Source organism: Cetorhinus maximus, chromosome 20, assembly GCF_964194155.1.
Source record: "Cetorhinus maximus chromosome 20, sCetMax3.hap1.1, whole genome shotgun sequence".
In the NCBI taxonomy this organism is placed as follows: Eukaryota; Metazoa; Chordata; class Chondrichthyes; order Lamniformes; family Cetorhinidae; genus Cetorhinus; species Cetorhinus maximus.
The window spans coordinates 54,240,509-54,252,286 of record NC_135898.1 but is presented as its reverse complement, the minus strand read 5'-3'; the positions used below and the strand labels follow the sequence as shown (position 1 = coordinate 54,252,286).

Sequence of the window (11,778 nt, the reverse complement as noted above, 5' to 3'; positions counted from 1 at the left end):
ACCATTAGTTGATAGAAAAGTATGAAACTTTGTGTCACTAAGCAGCAAGATATTCTAGGCTAAGTCAAGAGTTGTGCATTAACGCCTTGCTATAGATGTGAGCACATTATACAGGCCGACACTTCAGTGCAGTACTGATGGAGTACTGCATAGTCAGATTGGGCATCTTATCAGAAAAATGGCAATCAATGGCCCCATCTAGTTTCATCCACCAAATAGCCCGCAGCCAAAGAAAGTAAAAACTACCTATGATGCCATATCACATGGATTGCAGCGGTTCCAGAAGATAGCTCAACACAACTTTCTCAAGGGCAACAAGGGCTGGGCAATAAATAGCGGCCTAGTCAGCCACACCCAAAAAAAATCCTTATGGCATCTCAATATGCTTTACAGCCAATGGATTATGTTTGAAGTGTAGTCACTATTGTGTGGCATATGTGGTAGGCAATTTACACACAAGGTGTCACAACAGCAAATGAATGACCTGGTCATCTGTTTCTAGTGGTATTGACAGATCACATGCCTACTTGAAGGGCACCAATAGCAATTGCTACATGAGCTGTCAGATTCTTACCCTTATAAGCTTTTCTTGCCATAGCGCTATTGTACACTATATGGTGGATGAACTTGACCTCAATGGTATGGATTTGTCACTGTTTTAGAGTGATTTGCTCATGTGTCTAATCTTGCCACTTCTTTGCTCTCCACACATTTAAATTTTCAGACTGTTATGAGGCGGAAGCCATTCATCAAAAGGCATAATATGGATGAAATGAAGAGAATTTCTGTGATTCATTTTGAATAACTAATGCAGAGGAAAATTTGGAATGAAGTGGAGCGCATCCGAGACGCCCCAGAAGTGAAAGTTTGGGAAAGAATTAACATGAGAAGCAACCAGATTTGAAGCAATATGGACATTACATTTATTAAAATAAATCTGCCTAATACTGGGTGAACAAAACAAATTATTCTCCATCCTTTACACATTCAGAAGGTCAAAGAGGTTGTTCTCTTCCACCCTAAAGCATTATTAGGTTATCAAGATATCTAGTCACCTCACGTTATATAAGGTTCCTGATGCAAAACGCACATAACCCCATCATGTCCAAATTTAAGTTAAGCATTATTGATGAAAAGAAGTAACAGCAACTCGGTCTACATTGACTCAAAGCCTTCCTCGAGTAAGATGAGGCACAACTGTTCTAAAAATCATCTTAAAATTATTTCTGTTTTTCCCTGCTAACTTTCCCAATAGTTAGAGAAGCTCCATACTGCTGAATAGTACTGAAAGCATTATTACCTGTGGAGAGGAAATCAAGAGGCTTTAACAATTCAGCTTGATGGAGGCTTTTTTTGAAAAATCACTTCTACCTTTAGTAACATGCTGCAGAGTTATAGGATGCTATTTTTATGCTTCAAAGTCTGGAAATTAATCTGAGGCGTGTCTCACTGAACTCTAAGTGGAGCTATATTGCAGTATTTATAATGCAAAGTTAATTCTGATTTCAACAGTTATATATTAACATTGGGCAATCAGTCTGCCTCTTACAAGCAAATTAAAATGCTTGGACATGGAAAAAGCATGAATGACATCATTTACAGTAAGAAAATATAATAATTTTCAAATGACTGCAAACTTGAGATAGTCAGTTGGCAGTGAAACTTCTTCAAGTGGTAATAATTACAGCTGTGTGCATCTTCCTAACAGAGGTTTTAAAAAACCTGCGGCTCATACATACTCCCCTTGCTCTTTTTAATTATTTTTGTTTTTCATGGGATGTGGGCGTCGTTGGCTAGGCCAGTATTTCTTTCCCATCCCTAATTGCCCTTGAAAAGGTGGTGGGGAGCTGCCTTTTTGAACCGCTGCAGTCCATGTGTTGTAGGAACACCCACAGAGCTGTGAGGGAGTGAGTTCCAGGATTTAGGGTCCAGCAACAGTGAATGAATGGTGATATACTTCCAAGTCAAGAATGGTGTGTGGCTCAGAGGGGAACTTGCAGGTGGAGGTGTTCCCATGTATCTGCTGCCCTCATCCTGGCCTCCCCAATGAATCTTCTCATGCTCCATTTATTCTCTCGCCTTCCCAACTACTCAGCTCGTCCATATTATTCTCTCTCTCACACAGTTAGCAGCAGGGGTTTGATGTTTCAAACCCAAGCAGCACTTCCACTCCAGGTAACACTGCATTTCTTGAATTTAATGGAATTCACTGCTCTTTAGAAATTAATGATATACAGACAAATAAATTATGAATGAAGTTATTCTTCTGATAAGCTAGCATAACAAAATAAGACACAAAGTGTAATTTATTAATTCAATATGCCATATATACATAATATAGATTAAAACTTTAAAAACTGTTCGCTTTATACAGAGAGATATCTACAACTCAATTTTACAAATTAATTTTCAAAATAAACTACCACATCACTTTCACAACATACGGCGGCGAATGGACTACAAAAGAAACAGAAAAATTTGAAAAAAATCAAAAGGAGTCTGCAATATGGACAGCAACAGATACATACTGTGCAATTTGGAAGGTAATAATTTGAGTTTAAAGTGCATTTCCATTACATTTCGCAGGGAGTAATTAGGTTTCTTATAAAATAGTCAATTCTCATGCAAAGGCAACATCAGATTCCTGATTAAACAGTAGTATTGATTCACCGATTGAGAAATTTGAAGTTGATGATTGGTCAATGCACACTATTTGTAAGCAAGCTAGGCAACTAGTTATTAATCACATAATTCAGTTCTGGATCTTCAGATTCTTTCTGAAAAAAAAAGTGATAACCTTTCTTTCAAAATTTTATTTAAGAAATTGAACTATTTTCTAATATCAGCATTAGTAACATGCTATTAGAGTCTTGGAAACTTCTTTCACTTAGGCATATGATCAATCAATAGCCAAACCTATTTACTAGATTTGATTGTGGGTTGGTCAACTGCACTGAATTTATCACTATTTTAGTTTACCAGACAATGCATTCATACGACGACGTAAAACACATGGAAATGAAATATTTCATTTCCAAAAGTGTCAATAAGAACTTTTAGTGTCAAAGCAAGAAAGCCAAATTTGGCATACAGTAGGATGGATATGCACTTTATTTGCCTTAGCACTATACGAATTTAGCTTACCAATAAATCAAATGGATTTTAAAATTAAAAATCACTTAGGTTGTCAGTTAAAAATGACCAGGAGCTGCATTGTATAATTGCACTATAGTCCCCAGGATAAACCATCCTCAAGTAAGAATGCACAATATTCATTGCTTTTTTTTTTAAAAAGAGCAACGAGCACAGAAGAATGGTCAACATCCACTAATCGCTATTCTGTGCAAATTGTAGCAGTCTTCTTTCATCATTTTTGTAGCAGACTACAGTAATGTGTGTGGCAACTTGGAAGTGTTAACATAAAATTTGCTTCAGAAAGTAAGGTTCCAGAAAAGTCAGTTCATTGCAGCATACCGAATATTTCAAACCTGCGTGTTGGTGGAAGCAACATTATCTTCTTGCGGAGTGCAGATAAGATATACTTGTCCGAGTCATGAGTGATGTGCGATCTCTGCCTGTCCAGCACCTGTTCCCTTGAATTCACAATGGAGTTGCTTAAACAGAGAACGGTGCCAATTCAATGCTTTAGTTGCTGCTCTAATTCGTGCTGGCACTTGATCAGACGTTCTATTTCTGTACCCAGCGTCTGCAAGTTTTCCTGTAATTAAAAATCACAATGTGAAGTTTGTCGCATGCATTTTGTTTCATTCTTCACACATTACTTTTGGTTGGTGCATTACTAGCAGGAACTACTGAAAAGTAAATATTTGCAACCCCAGGTATTTGACAGGCAAATCAAAATGCTGTCATGGCTAACCACCATGCCATGACAACAACTGTAGTCCAATTTTAGCAGATAAACTCAACTATATAGTACAATACTGTAGCACCATCTTGTGCCAAGTGTGTGAAATCTACTTCAATGGCTAAATCAGGGCAACAACTATTGTTTCTAAAGTCAGTTTAGTTGCATGTTAATCCTTCTCTAACACCTCTCCCAAAGTGACCTCCTATGGAGTACAAATCTGTCCTAAATTTGTGAAGGAAAATCAGATCTGTCATGCAGGTAACACAGAAGCCACATATTAAAAATATACCTCATGGCATTTAATGTCAAAGCCATTTTGTGACATTTTTCCATTCAGTCTGGAACTGCGTCGGCTCTATCCTTACATACACCCAAAGCTGAAACTGTCAAATTAGTAAGGTCTAATGGAATGGTGTAACTCAACTGAAATTGCCATAACTCATTTCATCTATGAACCAGAAAGACCTTCACAAATTTCAAAAAGTACTGTGTACGTAGAGTAGAATAACCCTTTCACTGGTTTGAAGAAATCAGTGTGAAGGGCAAGTGATTGAAAGAAAGTAAAATATAAACTGCAGCAGAAAGTACTGATGATGCTAATGTCAGATTGCCATTTATAGTGGAGTTGTTATTTTGTCTTTAACTTGACTTTTGGCATAATTAGCACAACTGATTAGCACAGCCATAATATATTAGAACACAACTAAAAGCACCATGTACTTCGTTTAAAATTCACTATCATGACTGGAAACAACCCAATTGACAAGTTAACAATCTTTGCTTTCTACTGAGTAACCAAAGCAGAATGGTTTGCCAAATCCCACAAAGTTATAAAACACATTTCAAGTGTTACAAGAAAAGCTTCTTGAACTCAACATTAAGGACAAAGAACTATGCACTTCACATTGTTAGGAACTTCCAATTGCAAATCTCAACTGTTGTACAAATAACTGTGCAGCATACAGTATCTACTGTATTTATTCATCATCTTTAAAAATTATCACTGTGCCAAGAGATTGCTTTTGAAATCATTGCTGATTGTTCTTAAGACAAAACGTACATTTCCCTTGCACAAAAGAACCTTGAATTTATGTATTTTTTTTTTAAAAGTACCATAAATTCACTTCATTTTTTTCTCTGAAGTGAAACCTGGGACATGGTATTCCATGGGTAGGTAAGCTTCATATCAAATGCTTTATGAAAACTGCTGTGCCTATGATAGCATGCTCAAAAGTGCTACTACTGTTAGTAACAGCATCATGAATTTATATAGTGCTTAACGTCAGAAACGTCACAAGGCACTTCACAGATAGGTCCAAGGAAAATAGACAGCAAGTCGGAAAGGAGCAGATTAAGAATGGTATAATGGTTTGTTCAAAGAAACTTGTTTTGAGAAAGAATGCAAAAAAGGAGGGAAAGGGTGGTAGAGGGGTTTAGGTGGATAATCCCAAAATCCCGAAGAGTAAGGCCCAAGCAACTGAAGTTGCTAATGTTGGGACAAGGAAGGGATGTGGGGGCACACAAAAGTCAAGAGTCAGAAGAATGATGTGATCAGGAGGGGAGGAAGAAAAATATAATGCTGCAGGAAACTGCAGATATAGGAGGCCAATGTGGAATTTAAAGGCAAGTACGAGGATTTTAGCTTTAATGTATTGGGGAACAAGAAAGCAAAATAGGTCAGCAAGGGCAGCCTGAACAGCCTGAACAGGAGTAGAATTTAGTAAGATACAGGCTGCTTTGAATAGTAGTCTAAAGCTAATTAAGCCATATAGGAGGGTCACAACTACAAGTTATGTATTTCTGTTTCATCATCAACTTTAATAAGTGCAATAGCATCGCCTGGGACAATTTTTTTACCGTCATAATGAGAATACAACATTTTAAAAGTAGAACTTGGCAATGCAAGGTTTTTTAAACTTTAATCTTTGTTTTCTTAATATCAGGTTCCAGATATTTAAAATAAATAACTTAGTTCTTTACTGTACATATTTTCTTACATTTCAGAGAAGTTTAAAAGCAAAGACTTTGAAACTTTACCTGGAAATTTATTTTACAAACACTTGTGTTTTAAAATAGAGAAAGAGTCAAGCACTTCATTCAGTTTGGATCAATTCCCAGTGCATCATTGCATTTTTGAGGTAATTGTAGAGTCAACCATTCTCAAAATACTATCGTTGAGCAGATAAACAACTTTTTTGTTGCTAATCAGTCAAAGTCATTTGCTTTAACATTATTCCCTTCAACAAAGGGCATTCTGAAGAATATATTGTATGTAACGCAGAACACCAGAAATTAATACCAATCCTGTTCAGTAAGCAAGATCTCAGAAGTACAGTTAATGTATCAAAGTTATGATAATGAATTGTATTTTCTAACAAAATATAACTAATGAATATGAAAACTAACTAGAGTTATTTTCTAGTGATAGATATATAGATTGTAGCAAAAATGCTAATCTTTTCCCTCATTTTCACCTTGGAGATGAATTTAAAAAATGAACAGAAAAAAATGAACACAGACCAGGAGGGGAAAAGCTACGAGGAAAATGGCACGATTTCTTCATATTTTAAAATGCACAAGAGTAAGAATTTTGAAGAAACCTGCATATCACTGGAGGCAGAGCCACATTGTGAAGTAAGATAGTTGCATTTCACTGTTATCAGTATGTAATGGAATACAGGTCGTGCATTTGCTAATGGCTCAGTTTTCTGTTTTCTTTAATGTTTGATAATGAAAGTTACCAAGTTAACCCTTTGACTGTTGGACAATTTTACATGTTTCCCCAAAAAGAATCTTTTGTGAAGTTAAAGGTGCTGTCTGATTTCTTTGTTACTACCATAAATATGCAAATGTAAAACTTGAAAAGGCAGTACAGTGAGTCTCCTAATAGGCTGAAAAAAAACCTCCATTTACAAACAATGTCCAATTGGTACAGATTTAGAACTTAATGTAAACTGAGCATAGCTACAATACTCAATACAATCCCTTGCAGAGTAGTTAAGAATAGAATGGCAAAAATGAAAAGCAGATTACTGAATTTAATTGATAGCATTTGCAAATTCTGCTTAATAAGGATTAACTAAAGTAATGGATATTGGGGGCAGAGAGGAAAAAAAGAAACAAAAATTCTGAAGGTGTTGAACAGAAGTGAAAGGAAAAAAAAACAGACAGTGCTAAATAAGGAGATGGGGGTTATACTGCTGGTAGAGGTTACAGAACCAGGGAGGGATGAGGAAAAGATTTATACACAAGAATTTTAAGGATTGGAGGCATTGGAGGACACCAAAAAGGACCTAGGGATTACGTAGCTCACATGAAAAGCTAGTGGTAATTAGTGAGCATCGCTTAATGTGGGGTAGCATATGGGGCAGCAGAGTTTTATACAGTATCAATTACAGATTAAGTTAATCTCTGATCCCTTCCTTGCATTTCTCTCCATCCACATGCTGTTGCCCCCACCATACCTACTTCCTACTGTATCAGTGCCTGGAAAAAACTCTCCCCCAAATCACTTAGAGCTGTACTCTCAAATTCCCAACTGTCTCATCTTTGGCCCTCCATTCACCGTAACATTTCTGCAGCTATCGATCTGCTCAACCACATCCTCACCCCCACCTTAGATGCCCTAGTCCTCATTAAAACCATTAGACTCTCTTCTGATGAAAGGTCATCATTCAGAAACATTAGCTCTTTCGCTCACCACAGATGCTGCCTGACCTGAGTATTTCCATCATTTTCTGTTTTAATTTCAGATTTCCAGCATCTGTAGTATTCTGCTTTTTGATTAGACTCTCTTCACCATGGCCATTTCTTGGGTACAGCCCACATCTCTGCTCCCTTAAGTCCAAGAGACGAAAACTTGAACGGCTCTGGTAGAAAAATGGATTTGGTCATCCACCACCAGATCTGGCTCGACTAATTAAAACATTATTGGGTCTGCTCTCATCTGCTAAAACTGCTTACTATTCAGGATCATCCTGATATCTTCAGACCGACCAATCTGCACCCTTTTCGCTTGTTGTACAAATTGTTGTTATCGTTTGAAATTTGGCATTCTTGTGTTTGTCCTGATGAGTCAGAAAGCTCTAGCACATGCCTCTCTTTTCAGCAATATTCAAGTTCTGTACAAGTGACCAATTCCAGGACAAGCTCTAGCCAGACAAGAATGGAACAAAGTAAGGGCAATCCCGCTGAGCTGGACGACGGAGTTGTTGGAGGACAACTGTGTGGCCAAGGCTGTGGAGAAAGATAATGCATGAGGATCACGGTCAGATAGAATGCAATTTGCGACTTTGAGTAGGGATGTTCTAATGCTGAGAGGTACAGAAACATGATTGATGAGATTGAAATAGGGAATTATAGAATGAAGTGGGCATCAATTTGGCAGGCAATAGTTATGTGCAAACTGCTGGCGGCTCCAAGGAATTTCAGACTCCCTGGGGCAGCCATTGAAAAAGCACAGTTCACATACTGATGCTGAAATAAACCTTAGAGTAATAAAGCTACTCAAATGTCAAGAGAAAATTATTTTAATATTCACCCTATATAAAACTAAAATCCTTGAAAACCCCATTTTTAAAAAATTTGTAGCATAATTTAATAGCCCCACTTCGTATTTCTTGCCTTAATCCACCTCCTTCTCTATTTTCTCTGTTCTATTTTAAGTTAACTGTATTCCCAATGATATATTCCAACATTTGTAAATTTAGAAAACATTTTTATTTACTTGTAAGCCTCCTGCAGTCCACCATCCATTTCAAAGGAGGGATCCACATTTTTTAGAATATATTATGTAGAAGAATAGGACTAACTGGATAGCTCTTTCATAGAGTTATCACAGACACAATGGGCCCAGTGGCCTCCTATGCTGTGTCATTCTGTGATTCAAATACAGGATTTCTAGTTTAGTGCTAACAGCTACCAAATTTGAGCTTGTTATATGTTCTGACTTGTTTTCCTAACGATTAAGTTTGTCAAACCTTTACTTAACAACTAATGACTTTTAGCTACTTCCTTTGGGACTTGAGTCTCAGTGAGGTATTGTATAGTTTAAAAACAGTAATGTCCTGTATTTTCAAGCAGTCCATAGTGTTATGAACAGTATATGATTTGTTAGAATCCTGCATGATAGGTTGGATCTTTGAATTTAGTGTGTTTAAGAATTTAGTAGAATCACGAAGACTTGTGTTCACACTTCCAGCTGTTGATCGCATAGGAGGCCACTGGGCCCATTGTGTCTGTGATAACTCTATGAAAGAGCTATCCAGTTAGTCCTATTCTTCTACATAATACATTCTAAAAAATGTGGATCCCTCCTTTGAAATGGATGGTGGACTGCAGGAGGCTTAAAAGTAAATAAAAATGTTTTCTAAATTTACAAGTAGAGAAATGTTGGAATATAACCCCTCATAACCTTGTAATTGTTTTGTATCCCTTCAAATATTTATCCAATTCCCTTTAAAAGTTACGACTGAAACTGTTTCCATTGTACCTTCAGGCATTGCATTCTAGATAACAATGCGGTGTGCACTATTTACCTCATGTTGCCTCCTAAAACATCATAAATCTGTGCCTTCCAGTTACCAATCCTTCTACCACTCAAAACAGTTTCTCCTTTCCTACCTTTATCAAAACCCCTCAATTTTGAACACCTCTCCAAAAAATCCTCTTAAAACCTTCTCCACTCAAGGAGAACCACCCAAGATTTTTAGTCTCACCACGTAACTGAAGTCACTCATCCCTGATACCATTCTTCTGCACTCTGTCCAAGGCCTTGACATCCTTCCTAAAGCATGGTGCCCAGAATCGAACACAATACTCCAGCTGAGGCCTAACCAGTACTTTACAAAGATTTATCATAGCTTCCTTGCTTTTGTAATCAATGCCTCTTAATAAATCCAAGGATCTCATACACTTTTTTAAAAAAAACAGCTTCCTCAACTTGTCCTGTTAGCTTTAAAGATTTGTACATGTGTGAACACTGGTCTCTGTTCCTGCACCTCTATTAAAATTGTACCGTTTAATTTATATTGCCTTTCCTCATTCTTCCTACCTAAATGTGTCACTTCAACCTTCTCAGTGCTAAATTTCATCTGCCATTTGTCTGCCTATTTCACCAGCTTAAGTCCTCTTGAAGTCTGTTACCACCCTCCTCACTGTTTACTACATCTCAGAGTTCTGCATTATCTGCAAACTTTGAAATCATGTCCTGCATACCCAAGTCCAGATCATTAAAAATATTAAAAAGAGCAGTCACCCTAATACTGACCCTGGGGAAGCCGCTCTACTTCTCCAGTCTGAAAAACAAGCTTTCACCACTATTCTCTAATTTCTGTCCCTTAGCCATTTTTATATCCACGGTTACTTTCCTTTAATCCCATAGGCTTTAATGTTAGTTACAAGTTATTATGTGGCACTTGGTCAAATACTACCCTCATCAACCTTCTCCCCTGTTACTTTAAAGAACTGAATCGTTTGTCAAACATGATTTTCCTTTAACCGCTGAATTTCATTTATTAACTCATAATTTCCTCAAGTATTGTCTCTGAAAGTTTTCCCACTATGACATTAGGCTGACTGGCCTGTAATTACCAGGTTTATCCCTTTCCCCTTTTTTGAATAGGGATGTAACACTTGGCAATCCTCCAGTTCTCTGGCACAATCCCCATATCAGAGGGCACAGCCTCCAGAATTTCCACCCTTACCTCCCACACTAACCCAGGATGCATCCTATCAGTGTCAGTATTCAAAATGGAAAAGTCAATCTTTTAGTGCCTCCCCTTTACCTCTTTTTATCCTATAGAAAGAAAATTATAATATTGTTATAAGTGTCAGCCGTGACGCCACTGGTAGCACACTCATTTATAAGTCAGAAGATTGTGGGTTCAAGTCTTACTACAAGATCTGACCATAAAAATCAAGGCTGACACTCCAGTCGCTGTCTTTTGGATGAAACATTAAAATGAGACCCCCATCTGCCCTTTCATGTGGATATAAAAGATCCCACTGCACTATTTCAAAGAACAAAGGAGTGAGTAATATTAATTTCCTCAATTAACATCACAAAACAGATTGCCTGGTCCCTATCATATTGCTGTTTGTGGAAGCTTACTTTGTGCAAATTGGCTGCCATGTTCCTCAAGCAACAGCACCTACACTACAGCCAACTTGAAAAGTGCTTTGGGACATCCATGGTTATGATAGGTGACATATAAATACAAGTCTTCCTTTTACTGTTACATTGGGCAGCATAGTCTTCACTCGTGAAAATACAATATACTCATTTAATACCTCAGCTGTCCTCTCTGCTTCCCCAAGATATCTCCTTTTTGGTCCTTAATTGGCCCCACCCTTCCTTCGACTATCCTCTTACCATCTATACAACTATTTATTAAAAAACCTTCGGACTATAATTTCGGTGTTTAGTTTAGCTCGCTACTAACATTTGCCTTTTTCTCTTTCATTCTAATCTCCTTATCTTTAGTTACCAGGGAGCTCTAACTTTGAATACCCTTCCTTTCCCCTTCATGGAAACGTGTCTAGTGTACCTGAACCATCTCCTCTTTGAAGGCCTCTCATTGTTTAATTACTATTTAGAAACCCTCCCTCACAGCACTAGATAACTACCCTGAGGAAGTTAGCCCCAGCTCTGTTGACATGCACCTAGTCTACCTTAAAGAGGTCTGGTCACAATGATCAGGAATCTTGAGCCCTCCCTCCTGTACCATTTCTCCAGCATGAATCGTAGGGAATTAAATCCTCTAATAAGGAAATAAACTTCTGGTGCTTCAGCTTGAGCTGGAAAACCAACAACTATCCTCGCAAGCAACAGAATAGTACCACCCACATTCTGAAATATGTGTTAGTTTTGCTTTGGATTTAAAGTGTAGAACCTTAGGAAGGATATACTG

The 11,778-nt window shown here is 37.5% G+C and overlaps 1 protein-coding gene across 6 annotated transcripts in view; it reads right to left on the bottom strand.

Moving 5' to 3' along the window:
* Positions 1–2,280: 2,280 nt before the first annotated feature.
* Positions 2,281–11,778, bottom strand: part of ccdc186 (coiled-coil domain-containing protein 186) — a 119,574-nt gene continuing 110,076 nt past the window's right edge. For all 6 annotated transcript variants that reach the window (XR_013579733.1, XR_013579732.1, XM_078564678.1 and 3 more), the window contains one exon: positions 2,281–3,718. Coding sequence is in view for 3 of the 6 variants with exons in the window: in XM_078564675.1 (XP_078420801.1) it covers positions 3,638–3,718 (81 nt within the window). In the remaining 3 variants the exon portion in view is untranslated. The remainder of the gene's footprint in view (positions 3,719–11,778) is intronic.